The 17,891-nt window shown below is 42.0% G+C and overlaps 1 protein-coding gene across 1 annotated transcript in view; it reads right to left on the minus strand.

Moving 5' to 3' along the window:
- Positions 1-9,553: 9,553 nt before the first annotated feature.
- The window catches only part of LOC135562741 (pituitary adenylate cyclase-activating polypeptide type I receptor-like), an 86,093-nt gene continuing 77,755 nt past the window's right edge, over positions 9,554-17,891 (minus strand). Inside the window, exons 11-14 of the mRNA XM_065005085.1 lie at positions 17,635-17,718; positions 13,449-13,578; positions 13,298-13,339; positions 9,554-9,772 (exon numbers count right to left, since the gene is read on the minus strand). Coding sequence (XP_064861157.1) covers positions 9,554-9,772; positions 13,298-13,339; positions 13,449-13,578; positions 17,635-17,718 — 475 coding nt within the window. The remainder of the gene's footprint in view (positions 9,773-13,297; positions 13,340-13,448; positions 13,579-17,634; positions 17,719-17,891) is intronic.

The following is a 17,891-nucleotide window of genomic DNA, read 5'->3' on the forward strand; positions in this document are numbered from 1 at the left end:
ACTACACCTGCTGTATTCAGCATTTCACTGTAAGGTCTACTACACCTGTTGTATTCAGCATTTCACTGTAAGGTCTACTACACCTGTTGTATTCAGCATTTCACTGTTAGGTCTACTACACCTGTTGTATTCAGCATTTCACTGTAAGGTCTACTACACCTGTTGTATTCAGCATTTCATTGTCAGGTCTACCTACACCTGTTGTATTCAGCATTTCACTGTAAGGTCTACTACACCTGTTGTATTCAGCATTTCACTGTGAGGTCTACTACACCTGTTGTATTCAGCATTTCACTGTAAGGTCTACAACACCTGTTGTATTCAGCATTTCACTGTAAGGTCTACTACACCTGTTGTATTCAGCATTTCACTGTGAGGTCTACTACACCTGTTGTATTCAGCATTTCACTGTTAGGTCTACTACACCTGTTGTATTCAGCATTTCACTGTAAGGTCTACTACACCTGTTGTATTCAGCATTTCACTGTAAGGTCTACTACACCTGTTGTATTCAGCATTTCACTGTGAGGTCTACTACACCTGTTGTATTCAGCATTTCACTGTGAGGTCTACTACACCTGTTGTATTCAGCATTTCACTGTAAGGTCTACTACACCTGTTGTATTCAGCATTTCACTGTAAGGTCTACTACACCTGTTGTATTCAGCATTTCACTGTAAGGTCTACTACACCTGTTGTATTCAGCATTTCACTGTAAGGTCTACCTACACCTGTTGTATTCAGCATTTCACTGTAAGGTCTACTACACCTGTTGTATTCAGCATTTCACTGTAAGGTCTACTACACCTGTTGTATTCAGCATTTCACTGTAAGGTCTACTACACCTGTTGTATTCAGCATTTCACTGTAAGGTCTACTACACCTGTTGTATTCAGCATTTCACTGTTAGGTCTACTACACCTGTTGTATTCAGCATTTCACTGTAAGGTCTACTACACCTGTTGTATTCAGCATTTCACTGTAAGGTCTACTACACCTGTTGTATTCAGCATTTCACTGTAAGGTCTACTACACCTGTTGTATTCAGCATTTCACTGTAAGGTCTACTACACCTGTTGTATTCAGCATTTCACTGTGAGGTCTACTACACCTGTTGTATTCAGCATTTCACGGTAAGGTCTACTACACCTGTTGTATTCAGCATTTCACTGTAAGGTCTACTACACCTGTTGTATTCAGCATTTCACTGTGAGGTCTACTACACCTGTTGTATTCAGCATTTCACTGTAAGGTCTACTACACCTGTTGTATTCAGCATTTCACTGTAAGGTCTACTACACCTGTTGTATTCAGCATTTCACTGTAAGGTCTACTACACCTGTTGTATTCAGCATTTCACTGTGAGGTCTACTACACCTGTTGTATTCAGCATTTCACTGTAAGGTCTACTACACCTGTTGTATTCAGCATTTCACTGTGAGGTCTACTACACCTGTTGTATTCAGCATTTCACGGTAAGGTCTACTACACCTGTTGTATTCAGCATTTCACTGTGAGGTCTACCTACACCTGTTGTATTCAGCATTTCACTGTGAGGTCTACTACACCTGGTGTATTCAGCATTTCACTGTGAGGTCTACCTACACCTGTTGTATTCAGCATTTCACTGTAAGGTCTACTACACCTGTTGTATTCAGCATTTCACTGTGAGGTCTACTACACCTGTTGTATTCAGCATTTCACTGTGAGGTCTACCTACACCTGTTGTATTCAGCATTTCACTGTAAGGTCTACTACACCTGTTGTATTCAGCATTTCACTGTGAGGTCTACCTACACCTGTTGTATTCAGCATTTCACTGTAAGGTCTACTACACCTGTTGTATTCAGCATTTCACTGTGAGGTCTACCTACACCTGTTGTATTCAGCATTTCACTGTAAGGTCTACTACACCTGTTGTATTCAGCATTTCACTGTGAGGTCTACTACACCTGCTGTATTCAGCATTTCACTGTAAGGTCTACTACACCTGTTGTATTCAGCATTTCACTGTAAGGTCTACTACACCTGTTGTATTCAGCATTTCACTGTGAGGTCTACTACACCTGTTGTATTCAGCATTTCACTGTAAGGTCTACTACACCTGTTGTATTCAGCATTTCACTGTTAGGTCTACTACACCTGTTGTATTCAGCATTTCACTGTAAGGTCTACTACACCTGTTGTAGTCAGCATTTCACTGTAAGGTCTACTACACCTGTTGTATTCAGCATTTCACTGTGAGGTCTACTACACCTGTTGTATTCAGCATTTCACTGTAAGGTCTACTACACCTGTTGTAGTCAGCATTTCACTGTAAGGTCTACTACACCTGTTGTATTCAGCATTTCACTGTGAGGTCTACTACACCTGTTGTATTCAGCATTTCACTGTAAGGTCTACTACACCTGTTGTAGTCAGCATTTCACTGTAAGGTCTACTACACCTGTTGTATTCAGCATTTCACTGTGAGGTCTACCTACACCTGTTGTATTCAGCATTTCACTGTGTCTACTACACCTGTTGGCATTTCTAAGGTCTACTACACCTGTTGTATTCAGCATTTCACTGTGAGGTCTACTACACCTGTTGTATTCAGCATTTCACTGTAAGGTCTACTACACCTGTTGTAATTCAGCATTTCACTGTAAGGTCTACTACACCTGTTGTATTCAGCACGTGACAAAGTTTGATTTGAATCCTACAGATTAGTATACATATATATATATGTAATACTGCAGGTTAGTATATATATAATAATACTACAGGTTAGTATATATATATATATATATATATGTGTAATACTGCAGGTTAGTATATATATAATAATACTACAGGTTAGTATATATATATATATATATGTAATACTGCAGGTTAGTATATATATATGTAATACTGCAGGTTAGTATATATATAATAATACTACAGGTTAGTATATATATATATAATACTGCAGGTTAGTATATATATATATAATACTGCAGGTTAGTATAAATAATACTGCAGGTTAGTATATTTAATAATACTGCAGGTTAGTACATATAATACTACTACAGATTAGTATATATAATACTACTACAGGTTAGTATATATAATACTACAGGTTAGTATATATAATACTACTACAGATTAGTATATATAATACTACTACAGGTTAGTGTATATATATATATAGAATAATAATACTGCAGGTTAGTATATATATATATATATACATAATAATACTACAGGTTAATATATAAAATACTACTACAGATTAGTATATATAATACAACTACAGATTAGTATATATAATAATACTGCAGGTTAATATATATATATACATAATAATACTACAGGTTAGTATATAAAATACTACTACAGGTTAGTATATAAAATACTACTACAGGTTCAGACATGTTTCATGACATCAGTTCAGACCAGCATATCTTTTCAGTTCATAAAGATATTTTTTACATTCATATACAGAGAAAATACATCCTTTTTGGACACAACGATTATATACAGTGCAGTGATCTATGATTTCCATTCTAGATTTTGTCCTTTTTATTGGCAGACATTTTGGAATCATTTCAGAAAAAAAACATTACTTGAAAGTTACCTATTCCACTCCTCACGTTCTTTGCATAAATAAAGCAAATAGATACATCTAGGAGCCTTCTGTCGTATGGTGACCAACAGGCACTTTGGAATGGGAATCTAGAAATGTAGAATTAAAGAAAAGACATTTGGACAACCTGGTCTCCTCAATAATTATTATATATTTTTTTAAAGAAAGAGCCTTTATAAGCTTGGTATTATAAAATACAATGTTAAAACCATATTTCTAGCCAATATATCTATTTGAGTGTAGAAGAGAAAGAGAGGATGTTTTATATTTAGGATAGGATGAACTCTACAGATCATCAGATGAAACATAACGGACGACGGCTGTGCAGATCCCCAGCTGGTGATTCAACATGGAGAATCGTCTGAAAATTACCAGAAAATTAACACAGCCATCTGCTTTCAACCGTTTGTCGACGAGGTCTGTTTTGTCCTTATTAACACTGCTTATTAATATCATCATTACACCATATGATAACACCATATGATTAACATCATATGATAACACCATATGATAACATCATATGATAACACCATATGATAACACCATATGATAACACCATATCATTACACCATATGATAACACCATATCATTACACCATATGATAACACCATAACACCGTATGATAACACCATATGATTACACCATATGATAACATCATAACACCGTATGATAACACCATATGATAACACCATATGATAACACCATATGATTACATCATAACACCATATGATAACATCATATCATTAAAAATAAAAAACAAAGAAGAAAACAGTTATTGATACTACATATGATAATATCAAACATTAAGAACACACCATATGATTAATATTGAGTAACACCTCATTTTGCCGTCAGAACAGCCTCAATTCATCCGGGTATGATAACTCTACAAGGTGTTGATAACATCATAGGGATGCTGGTCCATGATTGATCATAACAAGGTGTTGATAAATCATATGTTCCACAGGGATGATGGCCCATGTTGATTCTATCATAACACCAAATGATAACATCAGGGATCATTACACCATATGATAACATCATAACAAGGTGATAAACCATAGGGATGCTGGCCCATATTGACTCCAATGATAACCCACAGTTGATAAGATCTGGATGATAACATCATTTGGCTGGTGGACCATATTCATTGATAACATCAGGAAACTGTTGATGATAAAACCCAGCACCATATGATAACACCATATGATAACATCATAAACCAGTGATGCCCATATACATTACACCATATGATAACACCATATCATTAAGGCTTATGATAACCTAATCATTCACCCATATGAATGGCACACATATACGATACATGTTTCAAGGCTTAGAAACCCTTCTTTAACTGGTCTCCTCACCTTCATCTACACTGATTGAAGTGGATTTAACAGGTGACATCAATAAGGGATCATAGCTTTCACCTGGATTCACCTGGTCAGTCTATGTCATGGAAAGAGCAGGTGTTCCTAATGTTTTGTCCACATCGAACCATGAGCTGTTTTCATTGTGTTGACATACTGTGTACCGATGGCTGATATAGAAAATAAAGGACCACATTTCACCACCTTATTTTTCAAAGACATAAAACATCTAAGTTAAAATAGTAAAAATAAAAAACAAAGAAGCAAAAACAGTTTTACAGACATGTGAGTATATCAAACATTAAGAGATCTGGTTGGTCTCTCTTTGATCCTGGTCAGAACAGCCTCAGCTATAGAGATCTGGTTGGTCTCTCTCTGGATCCTGGTCATATCAAGCTATAGAAATCTGGTTGGATGCTCTCCCTGTTGATCCTGGAAATATCAGGGATGCTGGCCCAGTTGATCAAGGTGTTGAAATCTCCTCAGGGATCCTGGTCATATTATCAGAGCTATAGAGATCTGGTTGATGTCTCTCTCTCTGGACCTGTTCTTGATCAGAAAGCTATGGTACATACTACCATAGTTCTAAGGCTTATGAGATCTGGTTGGTCTCTCTCTGGATCCTGGTCATATCAGAGCTATAGAGATCTGGTTGGTCTCTCTCTGGATCCTGGTCATATCAGAGATACATGTTTCAAGGCTTGAAACCCTCTTTCTGGTCTCCTGGTCATATCACTGATTAGAGATTTCTGGTTGGTCATAGCTTTCTCTGGATCCTGGTCATATCATGGAAAGATAGAGATCTAATGTTGGTCCTCTCTCTGGATCCTGAGCTGTTTTCATTGTGTTGACATAGAGATCTGATATAGAAAATGGACTCTCTCTGGACCACCTGGTATTTATCAGAGACTAAAAGATCTGGTTAAAATCTCTCTGGATCCTGGTCATATCAGAGCTATAGAGATCTGGTTGGTCTCTCTCTGGATCCTGGTCATATCAGAGCTATAGAGATCTGGTTGGTCTCTCTCTGGATCCTGGTCATATCAGAGCTATAGAGATCTGGTTGGTCTCTCTCTGGATCCTGGTCATATCAGAGCTATAGAGATCTGGTTGGTCTCTCTCTGGATCCTGGTCGTATCAGAGCTATAGAGATCTGGTTGGTCTCTCTCTGGATCCTGGTCATATCAGAGCTATAGAGATCTGGTTGGTCTCTCTCTGGATCCTGGTCATATCAGAGCTATAGAGATCTGGTTGGTCTCTCTCTGGATCCTGGTCATATCAGAGCTATAGAGATCTGGTTGGTCTCTCTCTCTGGATCCTGGTCATATCAGAGCGATAGAGATCTGGTTGGTCTCTCTCTCTGGATCCTGGTCATATCAGAGCTATAGAGATCTGGTTGGTCTCTCTCTCTGGATCCTGGTCATATCAGAGCTATAGAGATCTGGTTGGTCTCTCTCTGGATCCTGGTCATATCAGAGCTATAGAGATCTGGTTGGTCTCTCTCTGGATCCTGGTCATATCAGAGCTATAGAGATCTGGTTGGTCTCTCTCTGGATCCTGGTCATATCAGAGCTATAGAGATCTGGTTGGTCTCTCTCTGGATCCTGGTCATATCAGAGCTATAGAGATCTGGTTGGTCTCTCTCTGGATCCTGGTCATATCAGAGCTATAGAGATCTGGTTGGTCTCTCTCTGGATCCTGGTCATATCAGAGCTATAGAGATCTGGTTGGTCTCTCTCTCTGGATCCTGGTCATATCAGAGCTATAGAGATCTGGTTGGTCTCTCTCTGGATCCTGGTCATATCAGAGCTATAGAGATCTGGTTGGTCTCTCTCTCTGGATCCTGGTCATATCAGAGCGATAGAGATCTGGTTGGTCTCTCTCTCTGGATCCTGGTCATATCAGAGCGATAGAGATCTGGTTGGTCTCTCTCTCTGGATCCTGGTCATATCAGAGCTATAGAGATCTGGTTGGTCTCTCTCTCTGGATCCTGGTCATATCAGAGCTATAGAGATCTGGTTGGTCTCTCTCTGGATCCTGGTCATATCAGAGGTCAGAGATCTGGAGCCTGGTCAACCTGTATCCATGATGTAGTCATATCAGAGCATAGAGCCTAATATGGTCATCTGGCATGGGAGGAGTGGAGAATTGGATCCTGGTCATATCAGATATTGAGATCTATTTGGTCTCTCTCTGGATTGTTCATATCAGAGCTATACATTTTGGTCACATCTCTCTGAGAGAGCCTGGCTAGTGAGGAGAGAGTTGGGAGGAGTTGGTTCTCTCTCTCTGAGAGCCTGGCTAGTGGGAGGAGTTGGTTACTCTATCTGAGATCCTGGCTAGTCAGAGGATAGAGTCTGGTTGGTCTCTCATGAGAGAGCCTGGCTAGTCAGGGAGAGAGTTAGTTACTCCATGAGGAGCCTGGCTAGTGAGGATAGAGATCTGGTTGGTTACTCTCTGAGAGAGCCTGGTCTAGTCAGAGCCTGGCTAGAGAGTTAGTTACTCTATCTGAGAGCCTGGCATAGTCAGAGGAGGAGTTAGTTACTCTATGAGAGAGCCTGGCTAGTGGGAGGAGTTAGTTACTCTATGAGAGAGCCTGGCTAGTGGGAGGAGTTAGTTACTCTATGAGAGAGCCTGGCTAGTGGGAGGAGTTAGTTACTCTATGAGAGAGCCTGGCTAGTGGGAGGAGTTAGTTACTATATGAGTGGCTAGTGGAGCCTGAGCAAAGAATGGGACATTTATATCACATTATATGAGAGAGCCTGGCTAGTGGGAGGAGTTAGTTACTCTATGAGAGAGCCTGGCTAGTGGGAGGAGTTAGTTACTCTATGAGAGAGCCTGGCTAGTGGGAGGAGTTAGTTACTCTATCAGAGAGCCTGGCTAGTGGGAGGAGTTAGTTACTCCATGAGAGAGCCTGGCTAGTGGGAGGAGTTAGTTACTCTATGAGAGAGCCTGGCTAGTGGGAGGAGTTAGTTACTCTATGAGAGAGCCTGGCTAGTGGGAGGAGTTAGTTACTCTATGAGAGAGCCTGGCTAGTGGGAGGAGTTAGTTACTCTATGAGAGAGCCTGGCTAGTGGGAGGAGTTAGTTACTCTAGTGGGAGGAGAGTTACTCTATGAGAGCCTGGCTAGTGGGAGGAGTTAGTTACTCTATGAGAGAGCCTGGCTAGTGGGAGGAGTTAGTTACTCTATGAGAGAGCCTGGCTAGTGGGAGGAGTTAGTTACTCTATGAGAGAGCCTGGCTAGTGGGAGGAGTTAGTTACTCTATGAGAGAGCCTGGCTAGTGGGAGGAGTTAGTTACTCTATGAGAGAGCCCAGTGGGAGAGAGCCTGGCTAGTGGGAGGAGTTAGTTACTCTAATGAGAGAGCCTGGCTAGTGGGAGAGTTAGTTACTCTATGAGAGAGCCTGGCTAGTGGGAGGAGTTAGTTACTTATGAGAGAGCCTGGCTAGTGGGAGGAGTTAGTTACTCTATGAGAGAGCCTGGAGCCTGTCTAGTGGGAGGAGTTAGTTACTGTCTGAGAGAGTCTGGCTAGGTGGGAGGAGTTAGTTACTCGGCTAGTGGGATGAGAGAGCCTGGCTAGTGTGGGGAGGTTAGTTACTCTCGGCCAGGGGTTTGAGAGCCTGGCTAGTGTCTCGGAGGAGTCAGGTGGGCAGTTAGTGCGGTGTCTCGGCCAGTGTGGACGGTGTCTCGGCCAGGGGTTTGAGATTCAGGTGGGCAGGTTGAGTGTGGACGGTGTCTCGGCCAGGGGTTTGAGCCAATCAGGTGGGCAGGTTGAGTGTGGACGGTGTCTCGGCCAGGGGTTTGAGCCAATCAGGTGGGCAGGTTGAGTGTGGACGGTGTCTCGGCCAGGGGTTTGAGATTCAGGTGGGCAGGTTGAGTGTGGACGGTGTCTCGGCCAGGGGTTTGAGCCAATCAGGTGGGCAGGTTGAGTGTGGACGGTGTCTCGGCCAGGGGTTTGAGCCAATCAGGTGGGCAGGTTGAGTGTGGACGGTGTCTCGGCCAGGGGTTTGAGATTCAGGTGGGCAGGTTGAGTGTGGACGGTGTCTCGGCCAGGGGTTTGAGATTCAGGTGGGCAGGTTGAGTGTGGACGGTGTCTCGGCCAGGGGTTTGAGCCAATCAGGTGGGCAGGTTGAGTGTGGACGGTGTCTCGGCCAGGGGTTTGAGCCAATCAGGTGGGCAGGTTGAGTGTGGACGGTGTCTCGGCCAGGGGTTTGAGATTCAGGTGGGCAGGTTGAGTGTGGACGGTGTCTCGGCCAGGGGTTTGAGATTCAGGTGGGCAGGTTGAGTGTGGACGGTGTCTCGGCCAGGGGTTTGAGCCAATCAGGTGGGCAGGTTGAGTGTGGACGGTGTCTCGGCCAGGGGTTTGAGATTCAGGTGGGCAGGTTGAGTGTGGACGGTGTCTCGGCCAGGGGTTTGAGATTCAGGTGGGCAGGTTGAGTGTGGACGGTGTCTCGGCCAGGGGTTTGAGCCAATCAGGTGGGCAGGTTGAGTGTGGACGGTGTCTCGGCCAGGGGTTTGAGATTCAGGTGGGCAGGTTGAGTGTGGACGGTGTCTCGGCCAGGGGTTTGAGCCAATCAGGTGGGCAGGTTGAGTGTGGACGGTGTCTCGGCCAGGGGGCCCACCATGCGTATCTGTAAGGCGGAGGAGCTCTTGGAACTGAGCATGGAGAGCTGTGTTCCCCCGTTGACACCGCTGCTGACCAGGGATGGGTGGCGCTGCTGATGCTTCAGATCCACGGTAAAGTACCGGTTCACCCTCCAGCTACGCCACTTCCTCTTGATCTCAGACTGCACCTGGAATAACAGACAACAACAGAGTTACAATGTAACATTCTAGTCCACTAGGTGGTTACTAAACAACAACAGAGTTACAATGTAACAGTCTAGTCCACTAGGTGGTTACTAAACAATAAGAGTTACAATGTAACAGTCGAGTCCATTAGGTGGTTACTAAACAATAACAGAGTCACAATGTAACAGTCGAGTCCACTAGGTGGTTACTAAACAACAACAGAGTCACAATGTAACAGTCTAGTCCACTAGGTGGTTACTAAACAATAACAGAGTCACAATGTAACAGTCGAGTCCATTAGGTGGTTACTAAACAATAACAGAGTCACAATGTAACAGTCGAGTCCACTAGGTGGTTACTAAACAATAACAGAGTTATAATGTAACAGTCTATTCCACTAGGTGGTTACTAAACAATAACAGAGTTATAATGTAACAGTCTAGTCCATTAGGTGGTTACTAAACAATAACAGAGTTATAATGTAACAGTCTAGTCCACTAGGTGGTTACTAAACAACAACAGAGTCACAATGTAACAGTCTAGTCCACTAGGTGGTTACTAAACAACAACAGAGTCACAATGTAACAGTCTAGTCCACTAGGTGGTTACTAAACAATAACAGAGTTATAATGTAACAGTCTAGTCCACTAGGTGGTTACTAAACAATAACAGAGTTATAATGTAACAGTCTAGTCCACTAGGTGGTTACTAAACAATAACAGAGTCACAATGTAACAGTCTAGTCCACTAGGTGGTTACTAAACAATAACAGAGTTATAATGTAACATTCTAGTCCACTAGGTGGTTACTAAACAACAACAGAGTCACAATGTAACAGTCTAGTCCACTAGGTGGTTACTAAACAATAAGAGTTACAATGTAACAGTCGAGTCCATTAGGTGGTTACTAAACAATAACAGAGTCACAATGTAACAGTCGAGTCCACTAGGTGGTTACTAAACAACAACAGAGTCACAATGTAACAGTCTAGTCCACTAGGTGGTTACTAAACAATAACAGAGTCACAATGTAACAGTCGAGTCCATTAGGTGGTTACTAAACAATAACAGAGTTATAATGTAACAGTCTAGTCCACTAGGTGGTTACTAAACAATAACAGAGTTATAATGTAACAGTCTAGTCCACTAGGTGGTTACTAAACAATAAGAGTTACAATGTAACAGTCTAGTCCACTAGGTGGTTACTAAACAACAACAGAGTCACAATGTAACAGTCTAGTCCACTAGGTGGTTACTAAACAATAAGAGTTACAATGTAACAGTCGAGTCCATTAGGTGGTTACTAAACAATAACAGAGTCACAATGTAACAGTCGAGTCCACTAGGTGGTTACTAAACAACAACAGAGTCACAATGTAACAGTCTAGTCCACTAGGTGGTTACTAAACAACAACAGAGTCACAATGTAACAGTCTAGTCCACTAGGTGGTTACTAAACAATAACAGAGTCACAATGTAACAGTCGAGTCCATTAGGTGGTTACTAAACAATAACAGAGTTATAATGTAACAGTCTAGTCCACTAGGTGGTTACTAAACAATAACAGAGTTATAATGTAACAGTCTAGTCCACTAGGTGGTTACTAAACAATAAGAGTTACAATGTAACAGTCTAGTCCACTAGGTGGTTACTAAACAACAACAGAGTCACAATGTAACAGTCTAGTCCACTAGGTGGTTACTAAACAATAAGAGTTACAATGTAACAGTCGAGTCCATTAGGTGGTTACTAAACAATAACAGAGTCACAATGTAACAGTCGAGTCCACTAGGTGGTTACTAAACAACAACAGAGTCACAATGTAACAGTCTAGTCCACTAGGTGGTTACTAAACAATAACAGAGTCACAATGTAACAGTCGAGTCCATTAGGTGGTTACTAAACAATAACAGAGTCACAATGTAACAGTCGAGTCCACTATGTGGTTACTAAACAATAACAGAGTTATAATGTAACAGTCTATTCCACTAGGTGGTTACTAAACAATAACAGAGTTATAATGTAACAGTCTAGTCCATTAGGTGGTTACTAAACAATAACAGAGTTATAATGTAACAGTCTAGTCCACTAGGTGGTTACTAAACAACAACAGAGTCACAATGTAACAGTCTAGTCCACTAGGTGGTTACTAAACAACAACAGAGTCACAATGTAACAGTCTAGTCCACTAGGTGGTTACTAAACAATAACAGAGTTATAATGTAACAGTCTAGTCCACTAGGTGGTTACTAAACAATAACAGAGTTATAATGTAACAGTCTAGTCCACTAGGTGGTTACTAAACAATAACAGAGTTATAATGTAACAGTCTAGTCCACTAGGTGGTTACTAAACAATAACAGAGTCACAATGTAACAGTCTAGTCCACTAGGTGGTTACTAAACAATAACAGAGTTATAATGTAACATTCTAGTCCACTAGGTGGTTACTAAACAACAACAGAGTCACAATGTAACAGTCTAGTCCACTAGGTGGTTACTAAACAACAACAGAGTCACAATGTAACAGTCTAGTCCACTAGGTGGTTACTAAACAATAACAGAGTCACAATGTAACAGTCGAGTCCATTAGGTGGTTACTAAACAATAACAGAGTTATAATGTAACAGTCTAGTCCACTAGGTGGTTACTAAACAATAACAGAGTTATAATGTAACAGTCTAGTCCACTAGGTGGTTACTAAACAGTAAGAGTTACAATGTAACAGTCTAGTCCACTAGGTGGTTACTAAACAACAACAGAGTCACAATGTAACAGTCTAGTCCACTAGGTGGTTACTAAACAACAACAGAGTCACAATGTAACAGTCTAGTCCACTAGGTGGTTACTAAACAACAACAGAGTCACAATGTAACAGTCTAGTCCACTAGGTGGTTACTAAACAATAACAGAGTTATAATGTAACAGTCTAGTCCACTAGGTGGTTACTAAACAATAACAGAGTTATAATGTAACAGTCTAGTCCACTAGGTGGTTACTAAACAATAACAGAGTTATAATGTAACAGTCTAGTCCACTAGGTGGTTACTAAACAATAACAGAGTTATAATGTAACAGTCTAGTCCACTAGGTGGTTACTAAACAATAACAGAGTTATAATGTAACAGTCTAGTCCACTAGGTGGTTACTAAACAATAACAGAGTGATAATGTAACAGTCTAGTCCACTAGGTGGTTACTAAACAATAACAGAGTTACAATGTAACAGTCTAGTCCACTAGGTGGTTACTAAACAATAACAGAGTCACAATGTAACAGTCTAGTCCACTAGGTGGTTACTAAACAATAACAGAGTTACAATGTAACAGTCTAGTCCACTAGGTGGTTACTAAACAATAACAGAGTTATAATGTAACAGTCTATTCCACTAGGTGGTTACTAACACTACTACTTAGTATAATACTGCAGGCAGTTATTCATAATGACACTGGGCTATAATCAGCTGATGCTATCATCAGATGCCATTCACATCAGATACCATGTCTAGAGAGGGTAAAGAAGCCTCCTACCTCTCCATTGAGGAAACAGTAGAGGACAGCCACAACAAAACCCTGGAAAGGGAAAGAAGAAGAGAGATGAGCAGTTCGATTGTACTTTTCAACAATGCTCTCAGAGTTACTGCTATTCCACTAACCCACCATCTTAGAAGGAGTGTGTTACCTGGAAAGATCCCAGGCCTAGCTCAAACACCAGCCTCTCCTTCTTGCTGACGTCCTCTGGTGAGAAGGCAAACACAGTGTAGTGGATCCCGAAGAGGGGGATGAGTAAAAGGGTGGACCGAGCCAGACGCCTGACAAAAACACATCATATTGTTACTACTTATACAAAACCAATACACAACACAACATTGTCACAACCTTAGAACAACAAATACACAACGTTATACTGTTTCAACCTTAGAAAAACCAATACACAATATTGCACTGTTTCAATCTTAGCACAACTAATACAACTATAATACAATTAACACACATCACTGTTACAAGCTTAGAACAACTAATACACAACATTACACTGTAACAACCTTAGAACAACAAACATACAACACTCTTACAACCGTCGAACAACCAATACATTCCTGTCACAACCTAAGAGAAACCAACACACAACAAAAACAACGAACAGGCAACATTATATATCCTACTAATAACAACACCACTACAACCTGACCAACACTCAGACATCCTCCAGACAACAACACTACTACAACCTGACTACCACTCAGACATCCTCCAGACAACAACACTACTACAACCTGACTACCACTCAGATATCCTCCTGACAACAACACCACTACAACCTGACTAAGACTAACACTCAGATTCCGGGTTGCTTCTGAGAATAACATTGACACTGACACAGTGACTGAGTTCATCAGGAAGTGCATAGGAGATGTTGTTCCCTCTGTGACTATACATATCCACCTGAACCATATACTGTGGATAGATGGCAGCATTCGCGCAAAACTGAAAGCGCTAACAAATGCATTTAACCACGGTGACTGAGAACATGGTTGAATACAAACAGTCCGTAAGGCAATAAAACAGGCAAAACATCAGTATAGAGACAAAGTGGAGTGGCAATTCAACGGCTCAGACACGAGACCTAAGTGGCAGAGACTCCAGACAATCACGGATTACAAAGGGAAAACCAGCCACACCAACGTCATGCTCCCAGGCAAGCTAAACTCCTTCTTCGCCTTCTTTGAGAATAACACAGTGCCAACGACGGGGGCCGAAGACTGCTCTCGCTCTGCGTGGCCAATGTGAGTAAGACGTTTAAGCGTGTTAACCCTCGCATGGCTGCCGGCATCCCTAGCCCCGTCCTCAGAGCATGCACAGACCAGCTGGTTGGAGTGTTTGCGGACATATTCAATCTCTCCCAATCCCAGTCTGCTGTCCCCACTTGCCTCAATATGTCCACCATTGTTCCTGTACCCAAGAAAGCAAAGTTAACTGAATTAAATGACTATCGCCCCGTAGCACTCACTTCTGTTATCATGAAGTGCTTTGAGAGGCACCCTAGACCCACTTCAATTTGCATACTGCCCCAATAGATCCACTCGCCATCGCACTGCACACTGCCCTATCCCATCTGGACAAGAGGAATACCAATGTAAGATGCTGTTCATTGACTTCAGCTCAGCCTTCAACACCATAGTCCCCTCCAAGCTCATCATTAAGTTTGGGGCCCTGGGTCTGAACCCTGCCCTCTGCAACTGGGTCCTGGACTTCCTGATGGGCCGCCCCCAGGTGGTGAAGGCAGGACACAACATATCCACTTTGCTATTCCTCAACACGGGGGCCCCTCAGGGGTGCGTGCTCAGTCCACTCCTGTAATCCCTGTTCACTCATGACTGCATGGCCAGGCACGACTCCAACACCATCATTATGTTTTCAGACAACACAACAGTAGTAGGTCTGATCACCAACAACAACAACGAGATAACCTATAGGGAGGAGGTCAGAGACCTGGCCGTGTGGTACCAGGACAACAACCTCAATGTGATCAAGACAAAGGAGATGATCGTGGACTACAGGAAAAGGAGGGCCAAGCACGCTCCAATTCACATCGACAGGGCTGTAGTAGAGCAGGTTGAGAGCTTCAAGTTCCTTTGTGTCCACGTCACCAACAAACTAACATGGTCCAAACACACCAAGACAGTTGTGAAGAGGAAAAGACAAAACCTATTCCCCCTCAGGAGACTGAACAGATTTGGCATGGGTCCTCAGATCCTCAAAAGGTTCTGCAGCTGCACCATCGAGAGCATGACTGGCTGCATCACTGCCTGGTACGGCAACTGCTCGGCTTCCGACCTCAAGGCACTACAGAAGGTAGTGCGTACTGCCCAGTACATCACTGGGGCCAAGCTTCCTGTCATCCAGGACCTCTATACCAGGCGGTGTCAGAGGAAGGCCCTAAAAATTGTCAAAGACTCCAGCCACCCTGGTCATAAACTGTTCTCTCTGCTACTGCACGGCAAGCGGTATTGGAGCGCCAAGTACTATTTTTCAACATTGTTGAATAATAGTGAAGATGTCAAAACTATGAAATAACACATATGGAATCATGTGGTAACCAAAAAAGTGTTAAACAAATCACAATATATTTTATATTTGAGATCCTTTGCCTTGATGACTGCTTTGCAAACTCTTGGCATTTTCCCAACCAGCTTCATGAGGGAGTCACCTTCTTAAAATGTTTGAGCCAATCAGTTGTGTTGTGACAAGGTAGGGGTGGTATACAGTAGATAGCCCTATTTGGTAAAAGACCAAGTCCATATTATGGCAAGAACAGCTCAAATAAGCAAAGAGAAACAACAGTCCATCATTACTTTAAGACATGAAGTTCAGTCAATCCGGAAAATGTCATGAACTTTGAAAGTTTCTTCAAGTTCAGTGGCCAAAACCATCAAGCACTATGATGAAACTGTCTCTCATGAGGACCGCCACAGGAAAGGAAGACCCAGAATTACCTCTGCTACAGAGGATAAGTTTATTAGAGATACCAGCCTCAGAAATTACAGCCCAAATAAATGCTTCACAGAGTTCAAGTAACAGACACATCTCAACATCAACTGTTCAGAGGAGACTGTGTGAATCAGGCCTTCATGGTTGAATTTCTGCAAAGAAACCACTACTAAAGGACACACATAGAAGAAGAGACTTGCTTGGGCCAAGAAACACAATGGATATTAGACCGGTGGGAATCTGTCCTTTGGTCTGATGAGTCCAAATTTGAGATTTTTGGTCTTTGTGAGACGCAGAGTAGGTGAACAGATCTCCTCATGTGTAGTTCCCACCATGAAGCATGGAGGAGGAGGTGTGATAGTGCTTTGTTGGTTACACTGTCTGATGATTTTTGGTTCCCACCGCCTTGTCTTTGTGAGACGCAGAGTAGGTGAACGGATGATCTCCGCATGTGTGGTTCCTACTGTGAAGCATGGAGGAGGAGGTGTGATAGTGCTTTGTTGGTTACACTGTCTGTGATTTATTTAGAAATCAAGGCACACTTAACCAGCATGGCTACCACATCATTCTGCAGCGATATGCCATCCCATCTGGTTTGCGCTTAGTGGGACTATCATTTGTTTTTGAACAAGACAATGACCCAACACACCTCCAGACTGTTTAAGGGCAATTTGACCAAAAAGGAGAGTGATGGAGTGCTCCATCAGATGACGTGGCCTTCACAATCATCCAACCTCAACCCAATTGAGATGGTTTGGGATGAGTTTGACCGCAGAGTGAAGGAAAAGCAGCCAACAAGTGCTCAGTATATGTGGGAACTCCTTCAAGATGGTTGAAAAATCATTCCAGGTGAAGCTGGTTGAGAGAATGCGAAGAGTGGCTACTTTGAAGAATCTATTTTATATCTAAATATATTTATAAAATATATTTTGATTTGTTAAACACTTTTTTTGGGTTACTACATGATTCCATATGTGTTATTTCATAGTTGTGATGTCTTCACTATTATTCTACAATGTAGAAAATAGAAAAAATAAAGAAAAACCCTTGAATGAGTAGGTGTGTCTACACTTTTGACTGGTACTGTATATATTTATACTGCGGAATCCGACAATGCTCGTCCTAATATTTATATATTTCTTAATTCCATTATTTTTCTTTAAGATTTGTGTGTTTTGTTGTGAATTGTTAGATATTACTGTTGGAGCCAGGAACATTTACCTATAACATCTGCTAAACATGTGTATGCGACAAATAACATTTGATTTGACCTGACTAAGAATAACACACACACACACACACACACACACACACACACACACACACACACACACACACACACACACACACACACACACACACACACTCAGACTTACAGTGTGATGACTGATAGCTCTGACATCCTGCAGGAATGTTGTACAGCCTGAGTGGGCTCACTGAAGCATTTCTGAGCACAGCTGCTACAATAGAGACAGACAGACAGACAGACAGACAGACAGACAGACAGACAGACAGACAGACAGACAGACAGACAGACAGACAGACAGACAGACAGACAGACAGACAGACAGACCCAAAGACAGACAGACACAGATAGACAGACAGACCCAAAGACAGACAGACACAGACAGAC

The sequence above is a fragment of the Oncorhynchus nerka genome, linkage group LG20 (genome assembly GCF_034236695.1).
Source record: "Oncorhynchus nerka isolate Pitt River linkage group LG20, Oner_Uvic_2.0, whole genome shotgun sequence".
NCBI lineage: Eukaryota > Metazoa > Chordata > Actinopteri > Salmoniformes > Salmonidae > Oncorhynchus > Oncorhynchus nerka.